The sequence below is a fragment of the Periplaneta americana genome, chromosome 17 (assembly GCF_040183065.1).
Source record: "Periplaneta americana isolate PAMFEO1 chromosome 17, P.americana_PAMFEO1_priV1, whole genome shotgun sequence".
In the NCBI taxonomy this organism is placed as follows: Eukaryota; Metazoa; Arthropoda; class Insecta; order Blattodea; family Blattidae; genus Periplaneta; species Periplaneta americana.
This window is the reverse complement of record NC_091133.1, coordinates 15,768,943-15,787,753: the sequence shown is the minus strand read 5'-3', so window position 1 is coordinate 15,787,753 and position 18,811 is coordinate 15,768,943. Positions and strand designations below refer to the sequence as shown.

At 24.8% G+C, this 18,811-nt stretch overlaps 1 protein-coding gene across 2 annotated transcripts in view; it reads right to left on the bottom strand.

Annotated features, from left to right (window-relative positions):
- Positions 1-2,297: 2,297 nt before the first annotated feature.
- The window catches only part of LOC138693331 (calphotin-like), a 47,021-nt gene continuing 30,507 nt past the window's right edge, over positions 2,298-18,811 (bottom strand). Inside the window, exons 8-10 of one of the 2 annotated variants that reach the window (XR_011330288.1) lie at positions 5,068-5,196; positions 4,571-4,666; positions 2,298-3,308 (exon numbers count right to left, since the gene is read on the bottom strand). Coding sequence is in view for 1 of the 2 variants with exons in the window: in XM_069817231.1 (XP_069673332.1) it covers positions 5,174-5,196 (23 nt within the window). In the remaining variant the exon portion in view is untranslated. Of the gene's footprint in view, positions 3,309-4,570; positions 4,667-4,910; positions 5,197-18,811 lie in introns of those variants that run through there. The other variant, XM_069817231.1, reaches the window with a different exon arrangement.

The following is an 18,811-nucleotide window of genomic DNA, read 5'->3' as shown; positions in this document are numbered from 1 at the left end:
ACACAGATATGAATTTAAAAATATACACTTTTATTACGTTGAAAAGTTTTAGCAAAACTTCACATTGTATATATTATATTCATAAAACATTATTCTTGAATACCTGTAATTTCTAACTTGCAGTCCAACATCAACAGACAACTCTCCTTGACTTCATTGATGCAAAATCATCAATTATATCATCAAAATTTAAAGACCTAGCAAGATTGCTCTCCAGACTAAGGAGGCCAAGGTTACTCAGTCATTCTTGACACACTGTTTATCTGAATACATATTTTATTTTCTCCATTTTGCTGAAGGATCTTTCAGCATCAGCAACTGTCACAGGAATTGTAGAGAATATTCTAATGGCTATACAAATATTTGGAAATAAATTGTCCAGTTTTAATTCCCTCAGACTATTTAGGAGATTGAAAGGTTTCATAGGTTGGCCCTAAATTAGAGGCATGAATTGATTTTAAATATTTCGGCTCATCATGATCTCTTTCAGGGGAGGCTTTCGAAGAGGGGCTGCAGAGCTGCAGCACCCCCAGACATTTGTGGCTCTTGTCCCGTTTTATGTTGTATAATACCTTTATTATACAGTCTCTATTTAGCGGCTCGAATGTTTTAAAAAATTTCGCTATCAACGACATGCACGCAATCGTTAGTGAAGTCACTTCCTCCCCTGGAGCTGCCAGTCTCGTCTCGGATGCTTTGCGCATTAGTTTTACCCCTCCTCCCTGCTGCCCCTTGCCGTGAATCCAGAGTTTCCAGGCGCTGCAAAATTTGCACCAGTTTGTCAGTAGCACGCAGTTTTAAATACATTTTCTTTAATGTTGTGAGTATAACAAGTGCACCAATGTTTAATTCTGTACAATATTTACAGTCTATTCAGTTCAGTACCTTAACAAATCAGGAGAAATGTGAAATTAAGTGCCCATCAGTTGAATATCATAATGGAAAAAGCCGCTAAACAAAATACAAAGGCTCGCATATTTTTTGCTAATTTATCCAGTATCCCTTTCTTCTCTCGTTATCCACACAGTCTGTATTAGATTAATGTGTTTCAAAGACAATTCCATGAGCTGGGGCAACAAGATGGATTTAGAATAAGAACAGTAAATGTTGTTCATGAGAAGAAGGCGCCATTGCTAGAATGTTTTCAAACCATAATGGAATCTGAAACATCTAACAACATCACAATAAATGAGGCAAGCGCCCTGGTGCGTACTCTTGAAGATCCTGAATTCAATTTCTGGCTCAGTTATTTTTTTCATTTATTGATGTATCATGTATTATATATTATACAACCAACTACAACATCGCCAGTTAGATATTTCAAATCTGCATATAAAAAATTAAATTATGGTTTATTTAACGACACTCGCAACAGCAGCGTCGCCGGTGTGTCGGAATTTTGTCCGCAGGATTCTTTTAAATGCCACTAAATCTACTAACATGAGCCTGTCTCATTTAAACACAACTTACAAGATAAGGCGCATGGAACTAATCTTCAAATAAAGTAAGTTGCTTGGTTATTTTTGTATGCAGCCCCCCTTAATTCAATACCCACGAGCCGTCACTGATCTCTTTGTTAATATCTTCATAATATTTTTCACGCAGTCTAGCACCCATATTAATATCTTACAATTTTTTCTGTCTCTCCTTGTGCTTCTCAGCTCCCGACTTATGCCTGTACTTGTCCATTGTGCAGTTAAACTATAACCGGTAACACTAATGAACAGAATTTACTAGACAAACGACAACAAAAAGACGAAAGTTGCGACACGAAACATACAATGTACTGAAAAAGAAACGTATCCTGCGACTTTGGTTTGGGAGAGTCCACTAGCATATCGCGGTGAGCCAGCGGGGGTTTGGTAATTAAAAAGAACAAGCCAATAAATAATTGAACGTGTTTGGTACAAGCGATGGGAACACAGTTCAAGCAAATGCCAGGGCCGTCAATTTTCGTGTCAGTGAACGTTAATGCGGGAAACTGATATTCTATTATATAAAAGTCAAATATTTACATATGAAGTGATAATTGGTATTAATTCTACTATTGTTGAGTTAATATGTCAAATTTATGTAACAAATGTTCTTACAAAATTTTATAGTACCCGTATGTATCTACGAATAATTATTCATGATAATAAAAAGTAAACGGACTCACTTAATCTGACGGGCCCTTATTGCTCACGGGCCCATATGCACTCGCCCCCTTTTACCCCCCTCCCCCCTTCTTGGCGGCCCTGTTCTTTTGATTTTGAAAATTTCACTTATGTTTGTCTCTGTGTGTTACTATGTTTGTCTCTGTGTGTTACTCTACAGTGAACTTCTTTTCAGCAGCAACTTGAATGTCACACAGTTTGCAATAAAATATGTTGCCATCCATACTAAATACATTTTATGCACTGTACTTTTTACTTAACATATTTTACACCAATATACCTTCCTCCAACCACACTGCACAATGACTGTGGATTTCCTACCTGCAACAATCTGGATAGATGGTGAGAAGAGAAGCTGGTTTTGAAGTGATTTTGTTGTTTGAAGGGTAGGGGTGATAAGAAAATAGAAGTGGAAATATCTACACAATGAAGGTGGAAGAAGGTGTGGCGCTGAAGACAGAAGAAGGACAAAGAGGGTAAATGAATGCATAAAAAATTATGGACAAGTTCATATTACCAATATAAGGAGGATAGTAAGTACATGGAAAGTAGGGTGACCAGGTGTTCTGCATTTTGCATGATACTTTGTTTTTAGCTCATCCTGCAGCATGTGTAAAAGCTTGAAACCCCTACAAATAACCTGCTTCCTAAGTTTTTCTTGCTAAAAGTCTTGCAAAATAAAATTTGAAGTGAAAGTTCTGTTTTTTAAAACACTCTGTATAAATTGTCAATACTGTTGTTGTTTAGTCAACTGCCGAAAAAGACAGATCTGAACTCACAAGTGACACCAATAAGGTACCTCTCATGAGGCAACTAAGCCAGGAGATAATGGGGTAGGATGGCCAGTTCCTTCCCCTCTTTGTCTTTACTATTCCTTACAATTACATAATGTCGTCATTACCTCGTTTACTCATGTGACCAAATACTTGCAAATTTGAAATACAAATATTAAAATTTTCCCTTGAACGTGATATTATTAGCCGTAACTGAATGTTTAAGGTGGATATAGTTGAACAGAAGGTAACTCTTCCAAGTGTGGAATGTTGTCTGTGTCGTCTTCATCTCCTGCATTTATGAACGTAAGCCAGTATTTGGTGTTCTCTGTCTCAACAGCCCTCCGGATGTTAGTTAGGCTGTTGGTCTCCACCGAACCTGTTAAGCAGTGCAAACGCAATATAACATTGAACAACATATAACTAAATTACACACTTTTAAGTTTGCTTTCCTCAAACATTTCACTTTGTTCGCATTACTATGTGTTATTCAACATTTTAAAATCCACACGTAGCCAGTGGCTAAGTCTAAATAAATAATAAATGTTTATTTACTTGGCTTACAAGTCGATGCATTGTGGTGGAGGGTATATATTTTACAATTATTTGTAATTAGGGCTCGGAAGTTGATGACCTAAAAATCACAGGCTTACAAAATGGCCTTAAAATTGTAAAAATATGACATCAAAATGATTTGTAGGTTCTCAGGTTTGAAGGATTGCCGGTTGTCTTGAAAGACATTCCTGTGTATTGAAAACTGACGTCATGGGCACATACTTGAAGTGACCAAGGTCCGCTGGTGAAAAATCTTCATCAAAAACACCAAAGTCAGTGTTTTTACCTGCACAACTTTCTCGACTTTATACATTGACTGATATGCAATGCTATTTTTCAATACTTTTTTTCATTTTCTCTCTTACTTCTTGTCCAAATTTTCCTATTCATTGTTGCAAATGTTCTTCGAAACCTTTAATATTTTTGACAGCTGAATGAATTTCTCTAACCATGTTATTATTGTTGTTGCCAAAATTGAAAAGTTACTATTGATATATGAATTTGAGGATCAGACAGCAAGCCTTGAGAAACTGCTATAGAAGCAACACTTTCTCTATCAATACTGTCTTCACTTGCTAAGATGCGGTACAATATGCTGACTGTGAGCACTGCTGCTGCAGTATTTGTACTGTTGTGTTGAAGGGGGACAAGTACGTTACACACATGATCAGGAGTTAAGGTTCATACAACCGTAAGACAAATTCCTGCAAGATGCAATCTGCAGTAGGTTCTGGAATGTAGACTACGATTACACCATAAAAAATTCCGTTCAAAAGAAGGAAAGGGCAATAATGCTGCAAAAAGCAGAACATTTCCTAAAAAATGATCAGTAAATAATAAAGAACAAAAAATGCAAATAAATCCAAAATAAAAGTAGGCATAGACTATATTGGTTCATGCTGAATTGAAACGAGTTTATATTGTATCTTGCATTGTCTGTGATCTCAGAAAAAATATGATATTTCATCATCTTCCAGCCCTATTCATCACTCATCAACTCTCCACTATTTTTCCACCTCCCTTCTGATATTCCCATCACATCCACTCTGCTTCTTCTCCTTGTTTCCTTCAAGTTTTCTATCTTACCTGGCAACAGATCTTCTTTCTTCTCCTGTGCTGGGTTGCGCCATGATATCCTCAGTATCCCCCACCCGGACATCCGATTGGGGGGATAGTTTACGTCTGGAATTTTTTACCAAGAAACAACTCATCATGATTAACTTTTTCCATATCTTGTATGAAACACATGCGAAGCTAGCGTTTTAAGCATTTGTAGTGTTGCCCACCTCCTCTTCAGTTCGGTAGACAATCTTCACTGCTCATGCTTAAAACAATATCATTTCACAACTTATTGTATAAATAACTATATTATTTTTGATACTATCACCTTTTAAACAAATTTACAAACACACATTTTGTGAAATGTCTACATTACACTTTCCAGTTGCAACAAATAATTTTGCATAATGTTGTTGTTACATTTACGGCTTAAGAGTAACTACTTTAATATTAATACTTCAATTAATAATAAATCAGTTTAAGTAATGGGTACTTTGTAACGCCGTTACAAGAGCGTACTTCACCTTAAGCCAGAGCACCGTGGGGACAGGATATAAGGGCAATCTCGTGGTGACTGCCATGGGTGCTGCATGGAAGAGTGTTTCCGTCTGTTGGCAAGTGCTACTGAATTCACTGCGATGTAGCAAATTTTCCTAGAAAAAAAAATATATTTCTTACCAAATAAAAAGATAAAGTGACGAAGGAAGATTACATTCCTTTCATCTTAAGGATTTTGTGTGTGAAGTTACTGTTACTGAGCACTTTCTATCCTATTTATATTTTCGTGCAACCGTTCACAGTTAAGATGCAGCTTTTTGCTTGTTTCATTCTGTTTGAACCAGCGGCAGATTTTCAGGGGAGGCAAGGGAGGCCGTGCCTCCTCTAATATTTTACCAGAACACAATATAACAGTATTAATTCCAGCTGAATTAAGATTACAGACAAGTTATAGCAAATGACAAACATTTTTCCTTTTATATTAATTTTACTATTCACTACGATTAAGATGTAAGTTACATAAAGTCGACCACATCTAGTTGGTGATGCCCACTCGCTATCCTGTAGACAGTACAAATAATTCGTATCGAAAAATAACAGATAGCGCTGTAACCTGTACAGTCGACATCTAGCAGCCTGCAGTGTCTATGCGAGAGAGGAAGAGAGGAGACAGCTACATCACTCTGCTCCACAGTAACCATGACAACAGCAGTTCAACCAATAAGATAGCTGGTTAGTGGAGTGTTTAAACTTAACTAGAACACACGAGGGGAGCCGAATTTGGAGATGTCCTACCCACCACTGATAACTGTACTGCTGTACTGCTTATAGTCACAGCTAGTTGCGGCTGTATTGGGAAGTTCTTTCTCTTTCTCTCTTCTTGGTTTTATAATATTGAGTCATGTGTTGTTAGTCTTCTCTCCCTGCATAAAGGTTTTTTTTTTATATTGGTAGATTTTTCTTTTGTTTGCGGGTGTTCCTGTTTTTTCTTCTTTTGTGTTACGAGATACATTTATTTATACAGTATTATAATATATCGAGAGTTTAGAAACAAATGCAGATTTGTCTCTAGCTTCTTCTAGTAGCAGTTGCTCAGTATGTGACCTAATTGATCGGCTTGCGAAGAAAGAGGATCGTCCAGTGAATTTGCAGTAAAATTAGGCTATGTAATAGCCCCAGATTCTTAGGTTCGAATCAATTTTGTTGCTATCGCATTACTCTCGAAATATTGCTTTTCTTATTCGTTTTATGTAGCAAGACGTAACATTCTTAATTTTAATTTGACCTAAAAAGATCTAATTCGTAGGTTAAGACTTATAATGTCCTAAAGAGAGGCAATCTTTAGGCCTACCAACCTGTTGTAATATATTAACAGTATGTTGTATATTTTTATTTATTTATTTTTTTTCGTAAAATACTATAAATTCCTAAACATAAAATTTTAAATCATATACAAATCCTAAATCATAGATCGGAAAACCTAATTTTAGTTTCTTAAAACCTATAAACTCTGTGCTTGGTAATGAGGTATGTCAGAGACCTTATACTTTTAATACATGTAATGCAAACTCATCAATCACGACTTGGCCTCCTCAACTTTCAAACCCATCGTCCGCCACTGGTATGAAATGAAACAACCCAGAACTCACCGCGTGGAGGTAGCTGCATGTCGAGTTCCGCCCTGCCCAACCCAACCTCCCAACCATAATGGGCAAGAGCATTCAATTAATCTTTCTTTGTCACTTTCAATTAATGTTCACTCCCTTCGACTTGTAAACAAATAAAAAATAAATAAAGAAATAAAAAAGAAATAAACAAACAAAATAAACAAATAAATAAGTAAATAGGTAAATAAATAAATAAATAAACAGATAAAAACAAATAAAAAATAAATAAACAAATAAATAAGTAAACAAATAAAAAAGGAATAAAGAAATAAAAAAAATAAACAACAAATAAACAAATAAATTTTAAATAAAGAAATAAATAAACAAGTAAGAAAGTAAATAAATAAAAAGTAAATAAACAAATAAAAAAGAAATAAACAAACAAATAGACAAACAAACAAATAATAATTAAGTAAATAAGTAAACAAATAAATAAGTAAACAAATAAATAAACAAACAAATAAATAAACAAATAAGTAAACAAATAAATAAATAAACAAATATATAAACAAGTAAATAAATAAACACTTAAATAAGTAAGCAAGTAAATACGTAAACAAAAAAGAAATAAACAAATAAAAAAAGAACTAAAAAACAAACAAATAAATAAGTAAAAAAGAAATAAACAAACAAACAAATAAACTAACAAATAAATATAGAAACAAATAAATAAGTAAATAGGTAAAAAATAAATAAATAAATAAGCAAATATATAAAGAGATAAAAAAGAAAAAATAAGAAAAAAAGGAATAAACAAACAAATACTAACAAATAAATAAACAAATAAACAAATAATTAATAAATAAGTAATATAAGTAAACAAATAAAAAAGAAATAAACAAGTAAAAAAAATAAACAAACGTAAAAATAAACAGTAAATAAGTAAACAAGCAAACAAATAAAAAAGAAATAAACAAATAAATAAACAAACACGCAAATAAATAAATAAACAAGCAAATAAATAATCAAATAAAAAAATAAATACAGAAATAAAAAAGAAATAAACAAACAAATAAATTAACAAATAAATAAATAAGTAAACAAATAAAAAAGAAACAAACAAATAAACACTTAAACAAATAAATAAATAAGTAAATAGGTAAATAAGTAAATAGATAAATAAAAAAGAAATAAACAAATAAAATAGAAATAAACACATAAACAAACAGATAAATAAACAAATAAAAAAATAAAAACATAAATACACAAATAAATAAAAAATAGACAAACAAATAAATAAACAAAATATATAAATAAGTAAATAAGTAAACAAGTAAACAAATAAAAGAGAAATAAACAAACAAACAAATAAATAAAAAAGTAAACAAATAAACAGGTAAATAAATAAACAAGTAAATAAGTAAAAAAATAAAAAAATAAACAAATAAAAAAGAAACAACAAATAAACAAAGAAATAAATATGTAAATAGGTAAACAAACAAATAATTAAACAAATAAATAAGTAAACAAATAAAAAAGGAATAAACAAATAAAAACGAAATAAACATACAAATTAAAAAATAAATTTTATATAAAGAAATAAATAATTAACAAGTAAGAAAATAAATAAATAAAAAGTAAATAAACAAGTAAGAAAGAAAATAAATAAAAAGTAAATAAACAAATAAAAAAGAAATAAACAAATAAATATATAAACAAACAAAAACACAAACAAACAAATATTAATTAAGTAAATAAGTAAACAAATAAAAAATAAATAAACAAACAAATCAAAATATAAACAAATAAATAAACAAACAAAATAAGTAAGCAAATAAATAAATAAACAAATATATAAACAAGTAAATAAATAAACACTTAAAAAGTATGCAAGTAAATAAGTAAACAAATAAATAAGTAAAAAAGAAATAAACAAATAAAAAAGAAATAAACAAATAAAAAGGAAATAAACAAACAAACAAATAAACTAACAAATAAATAAATAAGTTAATAAGTAAATAGGTAAAAAATAAATAAATAAATAAGCAAATAAATAAAGAGATAAAAAAGAAAAACAAATAAAAAAGAAATAAACAAACAAATACTAACAAATAAATAAACAAACAAACAAATAAATAATAATTAAGTAATGTAAGTAAACAAATAAAAAAGAAATAAACAAGTAAAAAATAAATAAATAAGCAAACGTAAAAATAAACAAATAAACAGTAAATAAGTAAACAAGTAAACAAATAAAAAATAAATAAACAAACAAGCAAATAAATAAATAAACAAGGAAATAAATAAACAAGTAAATAAGAAGACAAATAAATAAGTTATCAAATAAAAAAAGAAACAAAGAAATAAAAAAGAAAAAAAAACAATAAATAAACAAATAAATAAATAAGTAAATAAGGAAACAAATAAATAAGTAAACAAATAAAAAAGAAACAAACAAATAAACACTTAAGCAAATAAATAAATAAGTAAATAGGTAAATAAGTAAATAAATAAATAAATAATAAATAAAAAGAAATAAACAAATAAAATAGAAATAAACACATAAACAAACAAACAGAAAAATAAACAAATAAAAAAATAAAAACATAAATAAACAAATAAATAAAAATAAAAGACAAACAAATAAATAAACAATAAATAAATAAGTAAATAAGTAAACAAATAAAAGAGAAATAAACAAACAAATAAATAAATAAAGAAGTAAATAAATAAACAGGTAAATATATAAACAAGTAAATAAGTAAACAAATAAAAAATAAATAAACAAATAAAAAAGAAATAAACAAATAAACAAAGAAATGGATATGTAAATAGGTAAACAAATAAATAATTAAACAAATAAATAAGTAAACAAGTAAAAAAGGAATAAACAAATAAAAAAGGAAATAAACAAACAAATCGACAAATAAATTTTAAATAAAGAAGTAAATAAATAAACAAGTAAGAAAGTAAACAAATAAAAAATAAATAAACAAATAAAAAAAGAAATAAACAAACAAATATATAAACAAACAAATAATTATTTAAGTAAATAAGTAAACCAATAAATAAGTAAACAAATAAAAAATAAATAAATAAACAAACAAACATATCAAAATATAAACAAATAAATAAAGAAATAAATAAACAAACAAATAAGTAAACAAACAAATAAATAAACAAATATATAAACAAGTAAATAAATAAACACTTAAATAAGTAAGCAAGTAAATAAGTAAACAAATAAAAAAGGAAATAAACAAATAAAAAAGAAATAAACAAGCAAATAAATAAACAAATAAACAAATAAATAAACAAACAAATAAGTAAATAAGTAAACAAATAAATAAGTAAAAAGAGAAATAAATAAAAAAGAAATAAACAAACAAATAAACTAACAAATAAATAAATAAACAAATAAATAAATTAGTAAATAGGTAAGAAATAAATAAAGAAGCAAATAATAAAGAAATAAAAAAGAAAAACAAATAAAAAAGAAATAAACAAACAAATAAATAATAAGTAAGTAAATAAGTAAATAAATAAATATATAAACAAGTCAATAAGTAAAAAATAAAAAAGAAATATCCAAACAAACAAATAAAAGTAAATAAACAAAAAATAAATGAGTAAATAGGTAAATAAGTAAACAAATAAAAAAGAAACAAACAAATGAAAAAGAAATAAATATACAAACACATAAACATATAAAGATACAAGCAAACAAACAAATAAATAAATAAACAAGTAAATAAGTAAACACATAAAAAAGAAATAAACAAACGTAAAAATAAACAAATAAACAGTAAATAAGGAAACAAATAAAAAAGAAATAAACAAATAAATAAACAAACAAGCAAATAAATATATAAACAATAAATAAATAAACAAGTAAATAAGTAAAAAAAAAGAAATAAAGAAATAAAAAAGAAATAAACCAACAAATAAACAAATAAATTAATTAACAAATAAATAAGTGAATAGGAAATAAATAAATAAATAAACAAATAAAACAGAAATAAACAAATAAATAATAGGTAAATAAGTAAGTAAATAAATAAACAAATAAAAAAAGAAATAAATAAAATGGAAATAAACACATAAACAGACAGATAAATAAATAAATAAATAAATAAATAAATAAATAAATAAATAAATAATGAAATAAATAAATAGACAAACAAACAAATAAAAAAACAATAAATAAATAAGTAAATAACTAAACAAGCAAATAAGTAAACAAATAAAAGAAATATAAACAAGCGAACACACAAAGAAATAAATAAATAAGGAAGTAAATATAAACAGGTAAATAAGTAAACAAGTAAATAAGTAAACAAATAAAAAGAAATAAACAAATAAAAAAGAAATAAATAAACAAAGAAATAAATAAATATGTAAATAGGTAAACAAATAAATAAGTAAACAAATAAATAATTAAACAAATAAATAAGTAAACAAATAAAAAAGGAATAAACAAATAAAAAAGTAATAAATAAACAAAGAAATAAATATGTAAATAGGTAAACAAATAAATAAGTAAACAAATAAATAATTAAACAAATAAAAAAGTAAACAAATAAAAAAGGAATAAACAAATAAAAAAGAAATACGCAAACAAATAAACAAATAAATTTTAAATAAAGAAGTAAATAAATAAACAAGTAAGAAAGTAAACAAATAAAAAAGAAATAAAGAAATAAAAAAGAAATAAACAAACAATATAAACAAATAAATAAGTAAATAGGTAAATAAATAAATAAGTAAACAAATAAAAACAAATAAATAAACAAACAAACAAAAAATAAACAAATAAATAAACAAATAAATAAGTAAACAAATATATAAACATGTAAATAAATCAACACTTAAATAAGTAAACAAGTAAACAAATAAAACACTAATAAACAAACGTAAAAATAAACAAATAAACAGTATATAAGTAAAGAAATAAAAAAGAAATAAACAAATAAATAAAAAAAAAATAAATAATAAATAAGTAAATATTTAAACAAAAAAATATATAAACAAGTAAAAAAGAAATAAAGAAATAAAAAAGAAACAAATTAACAAATAAATAAATAAACGAATAAATAAGTAAATAATTAAAACAAATAAATAAGTAAACAAATAAAAAAGAAACAAACAAATAAAGACGTAAACAAATAAATAAATAAGTAAATAGGTAAAAAAGTAAATAAATAAATAAACAAATAAAAAAAATAAACAAATAAAATAGAAATAAACACATAAACAAACAAACAGATAAATAAACAAATAAATAAATGAACAAATAAATAAATAGACAAACTAATAAATAAACAATAAATTAATAAGTAATTAAGTAAACAAATAAATAAGTAAACAAATAAAAGAGAAATAAACAAGCAAACAAACAAAGAAATGAATAAATAAAGAAGTAAATAAATAAACAGGTAAATAAGTAAACAAGTAAATACGTAAACAAATAAAAAAGAAATAAACAAATAAAAAAGAAATAAACAAATAAACAAACAAATAAATAAATATGTAAATAGGTAAACAAATAAATAAATAAAAAAACAAATAATTAAACAAATAAATAAGTACACAAATAAAAAAGAAATAAACAAATAAACACTTAAAGAAAGAAATAAATAAGTAAATAGGTAAATAAGTAAATAAATAAATAAATAAATAAAAAAGAAATAAAATAGAAATAAACACATAAACAAACAAACAGATAAATAAACAAATAAAAAATAAAAACATAAATAAACAAATAAATAAAAAAACAGACAAACAAACAAATAAATAAACAAAATATATAAATAAGTAAATAAGTAAACAAGTAAATAAGTAAACAAATAAAAGAGAAATAAACAAACAAACAAATAAATGAAGAAGTAAATAAATAGACAGGTAATTAAATAAAGTAAATAAATAAAAAAATAAAAAATAAATAAACAAATATAAAAGAAATAAACAAATAAACAAAGAAATAAATATGTAAATAGGTAAACAAATAAATAATTAATCAAATAAATAAGTAAACAAATATAAAAGGAATAAACAAATAAAAAAATAAATTTTAAATAAAGAAATAAATAAAGAAACAAGGAAGAAAGTAAATAAATAAAAAGTAAATAAACAAACAAATATATAAACAAACAAATAATAATTAAGTAAATAAGTAAACAAATAAATAAGTAAACAAATAAAAAATAAATAAATAAACAAACAAACAAACAAATCAAAATATAAACAAATAAATAAACACATAAATAAGTAAACAAATAAATAAAGTAAATAAATAAACACTTAATAAGTAGGCAAGTAAATAAGTAAACAAATAAATAAGTAAAAAAGAAAGAAACAAATAAAAAAGAAATAAACAAACAAATAATCTAACAAATAAATAAATAAACAAACAAATAAATAAGTTAATAAGTAAATAGGTAAAAAATAAATAAATAAGCAAATAAATAAAGAGATAAAAAAGAAAAACAAATAAAAAAGAAATAAACAAACAAATACTAACAAATAAATAAACAAACAAATAAATAATAAATAAGTAATATAAGAAAACAAATAAAAAAGAAATAAACAAGTAAACAAGAAAAAAATAAACAAACGTAAAAATAAACAAATAAACAGTAAATAAGTAAACAAGTAAACAAATAAAAAAGAAATAAACAAATAAATAAACAAACAAGCAAATAAATAAATAAACAAGTAAATAAGTTATCAAATAAAAAAAGAAATAAAGAAATAAAAAAGAAATAAACAAATAAATAAATAAGTAAATAAGTAAACAAATAAATAAGTAAACATATAAAAATAAACAAACAAATAAATAAATAAGTAAATAGGTAAAAAAGTAAATAACTAATAAATAAATAAAGAAGAAATAAACAAATAAAATAGAAATAAACACATAAACAAACAAACAGATATATAAACAAATAAAAAAGTAAATAAACAAATAAATAAAAAATAGACAAACAAACAAATAAATAAACAATAAATAAATAAGTAAACAAGTAAATAAGTAAACAAATAAAAGAGAAATAAACAAACAAACAAATAAATAAATAAAGAAGTAAATAAATAAACAGGTAAATAAATAAACAAGTAAATAAGTAGACAATTAAAAAAGAAATAAACAAATAAACACAGAAATAAATATGTAAATAGGTAAACAAACAAATAATTAAACAAATAAATAAGTAAACAAATAAAAAAGGAATAAACAAATAAAAAAAGAAATAAACAAACAAATCAACAAATAAATTTTAAATATAGAAGTAAATAAATAAACAAGTAAGAAAGTAAACAAATAAAAATAAATAAACAAATAAAAAAGAAATAAAGAAACAAATATATAAACAAACAAATAAATAATTAAGTAAAGAAGTAAACAAAGAAAAAATAAATAAATAAACAAACAAAAAACAAAATATAAACAAATAAATAAACAAACTAATAAATAAACAAACAAATAAGTAAACAAATAAATAAATAAACAAATATATAAACAAGTAAATAAATAAACACTTAAATAAGTAAGCAAGTAAATAAGTAAACAAATAAAAAAGAAATAAACAAATAAAAAAGAAATAAACAAGCCTATTAATAAACAAATAAATAAACAAACAAGTAAGTAAATAAGTAAACAAATAAATAAGTAAAAAGAGAAATAAATAAAAAATAAATAAACGAACAAACAAACTAACAAATAAATAAATAAGTAAACAAATAAATAAATTAGTAAATAGGTAAAAAATAAATAAATAAGCAAATAATAAAGAAATAAGAAAGAAAAACAAATAAAAAAGAAATAAATAAACAAATAAAGAAATAAATAAACAAACAAATAAATAATAAGTAAATAAGTACACAAATGAATATATAAACAAGTAAATAAGTAAACAAATAAAAAATAAATATCCAAACAAAGAAATAAAAGTAAATAAACAAACAAGTAAATGAGTAAATAGGTAAATAAATAAACAAATAAAAAAGAAATAAACAAATGAAAAAGAAATAAATATACAAACAGATAAACAAATAAAGAAACAAGCATACAAACAAATAAATAAATAAACAAGTAAATAAGTAAACAAATAAAAAAGAAATAAACAAATAAAAAAGAAATAAACAAACAAACGTAAAAATAAACAAATAAACAGTAAATAAGTAAACAAATAAAAAAGAAATAAACAAATAAATAAACAAACAAGCAAATAAATAAATAAACAAGTAAATAAGTGATCAAATACAAAAGAAATAAAGAAATAAAAAAGAAAGAAACAATCAAATAAACATATAAATTAATTAACAAATAAAGAAGTAAATGAGGAAACAAATAAATAAGAAAACAAATACAAAAGAAATAAACAAATAAAAAAGAAACAAACAAATATACAAACAAATATATACACAAACAAACAAAGAAGTGATAATTAACTAAATAAGTAAACAAATAAATAAGTAAACAAATAAAAAAGAAAAATAAATAAATAAACAAACAAACAAATAAATAAACAAAGAAATAAGAAAACAAATAAATAAATACACAAATATATAAACAAGTAAATAAATAAACACTTAAATAAGTAAGCAAGGAAATAAGTAAACAAATAAAAAAGAAATAAACAAATAAAGAAATAAACAAATAAACAAACAAGTAAATAAGTAAAAAAAGAAATAAAAAAGAAATAAACAAACAAACAAATAAACTAACAAATAAATAAACAAATAAATAATTAAGTAAATAGGTAAATAATAAATAAATAAGCAAATAAATAAAGAAAAGCAAATAAAAAAGAAATAAACAGAATAAACAAATAAATAAATAAACAAACAAACAAATAAATAATAAATAAGTAAATAAGTAAACAAATGAATATATAAACAAGTAAATAATTAAACAAATAAAGAAATATCCAAACAAACAAATAAAAATAAATAAACAAACAAATAAGTAAATGAGTAAATAGGTAAATAAATAAACAAATAAAACAGAAATAAACAAATGAAAAAGAAATAAATATACAAACACATAAACAAATAAAGAAACAAGGAAAGAAACAAATAAATAATAAACAAGTACATAAGTAAACAAATAAAAAAGAAATAAACAAATAAAAAAGAAATAAACAAACAAACGTAAAAATAAACAAATAAACACTAAATAAGTAAACAAGTAAACAAATAAAAAAGAAATAAACAAATAAATATACAAACAAGCAAATAAATAAATAAACTAGGAAATAAATAAACAAGTAAGCAAGTAAATAAGTAATCAAATAAAAAAGAAATATAGAAATAAAAAAGAAATAAAAAAAAACAAATAAACAAACAAATAAGTAAATAAGTAAACAAATGAAAAAGAAATAAACAAATAAAAAAGAATCAAATAAACAAATAAAAAATAAATAAACAAACAAATATATAAACAAACAAATACACAAACAAATAAATAATAATTAAGTAAACAAGTAAACAAATGAATAAACAAACAAATATATAAACAAACAAATAACTAACAAATAAATAAATAAACAAATTTATAAGCAAGTAAATAAATCAACACTTAAATAAGTAAGCAAGTAAATAAGTAAACAAATAAAAAAGAAATAACCAAATAAAAAAGAAATAAACAAACAAACAAATATATAAACAAACAAAAGAGTAAATAAGTAAACAAATAAATAAGTAAAAAATTAAAAAATAAATAAACAAATAAAAAATAAATAAACAAAGAAAAAATAAATTAACAAATAAATAAATAAACAAGTAAATAAGTAAATAGGTTGAAAATAAATAAATAAATAAATAAATAAATAAAGAAATAAAAAAGAAAAACAAATAAAAAAGAAATAAACAAATAAACAATCAAACAAATAAATAAACAAATACATAAATAAACAAATGACTAAATAAACAAATAAATAAATAGACAAATAAATAAATAAACAAACAAATAAGTAAATAAACAAACAAATAAATAAATAAACAAACAAATAAATAAATAAATTACCAATCTAAGAATATAAATTACTAATTATTATTTCCAACAAAATCATTTTTATAATAACCATAAAACACAGAAATAAAAATTTAAAAAAATTGAAACCAAAGGTAAAGTCCCAACAAAATCATTTTTATAATAACCATAACACAGAGAAATAAAAATTAAAAAAAACGAAACCAAAGGTAAAGATACTCATGAAAATAAGAATAAAATGTGAATAACATAAAATATATTAATTTGGAACTCAAGATATAGTAAATTAGGCTTCGAATTGAATTTCATATCCTGGAATTTTCGTGACACAGACTACCAAGGGGGGAGGGGTAACAAGATCAACGCACATGAATAATGCCAATTACATCTTTTTTTTTTTAATTTATATGTTCAATTAATACTTCTTATTAATATTTTAAAGATATTACATTTGTTTAGAATATTTGTTTTAAATAAATATAAATAAATAGAAAAAATCAAATAATGGAAGCCTTATGAAAAATATCCCACAACGTTTCAGAAAGTACTTTACAAGTCTTCAATAAGATTGCTAAAGAGGTATTCCAAAACACAAAATGACTTTTATACATTATTAATAACAAAGCCCATTTCAAATCAATTATAAAAGTTCACTAACTATTGACCTAACACTTCAGGAAATATCACGTGTTATGTGAATCTCGTCTTCTACTCCTTGTTCTTCTACTGAATGCAAATCAGTTGTTTCCATTTCTGTGCATGAATGAGCATCAGGTAACCTGCTCTCAGTTTGTGATTCAGTGTGGTGTTTGCCTGACTTCCTGCACTTCCTCTTCTTGCTGATTTCCATGTCCTCCTGCAGGTACAAAGGTGCCACCGACACACCCAGCGTGGCTGGCATCATATGCGGTTTCAACCATCCAACCAGAGGTGTGACACCAGGAATATAGTGAGCTTGTGAGTGGTAGAATAACAAACCATCCAATTTGGGGCCGTCACATCCAAACAAACTCTCTACGCTCATAACATTCATCATTGTCAGTGTGTCACTCTTGTAATACTCAAGTGACATAAATGGATAAGCATTATCACTTGCGTGATTGGAGAGACAAGACGTTTCCTCCATCTTCGACTTCAGCCAACAGAATCTGAACTCTGTCTCGCAATCACTAAGTTGCTGGTTGTTCCAAGCCAGTACATCCAGCACATAGTAGGTGTGATTTTTGAAACTCCATATACAATCAAGAATCGTACATCCTCTGCAGTCATTATGGTTACCTCCAGGAAGAAGACTCTGGAATACTGCCATCTGATATCCACTTTTCGAATAAGCTCGTGTTTTTCCTGCAGTAGCCACAATTAACGTTCTGCGACCCACTGGACATGGAACCATGTACCATAACTGTTCAAAATCCTCTGGAATATGCAACAGTCATTCAGAGAACTTCAACAGGTTTTTATATACATTGTGTTGTTTTCGATTGGCCTGAACTTCTGACCATTCCATATCATTTTCCTCAGCAAGGGCGACTACTTCCTCTATCAGCCCACGGTTCTCATTAAATAACTCCCTTCGCTTCGTTTTTTGTTCTTCAAGGAGGCGTCTCCTTCTTTCTTCTTGATCGGGCATACAGCCGCGTGCTTTGTATTGTGACAGCCTAGGATAAACTGTCTGGCTGCTTTTAATGAAGGTGACATACATAAATTACTTGGATTCTCTGCCAATAAGTCCATAATTATCCGATATTGACAATCCTTACAAGTTTGTGATTCAGTGTGGTGTTTGCCTGACTTCCTGCACTTCCTCTTCTTGCTGATTTCCATGTCCTCCTGCAGGTACAAAGGTGCCACCGACACACCCAGCGTGGCTGGCATCATATGCGGTTTCAACCATCCAACCAGAGGTGTGACACCAGGAATATAGTGAGCTTGTGAGTGGTAGAATAACAAACCATCCAATTTGGGGCCGTCACATCCAAACAAACTCTCTACGCTCATAACATTCATCATTGTCAGTGTGTCACTCTTGTAATACTCAAGTGACATAAATGGATAAGCATTATCACTTGCGTGATTGGAGAGACAAGACGTTTCCTCCATCTTCGACTTCAGCCAATAGAATCTGAACTCTGTCTCGCAATCACTAAGTTGCTGGTTTTTCCAAGCCAGTAC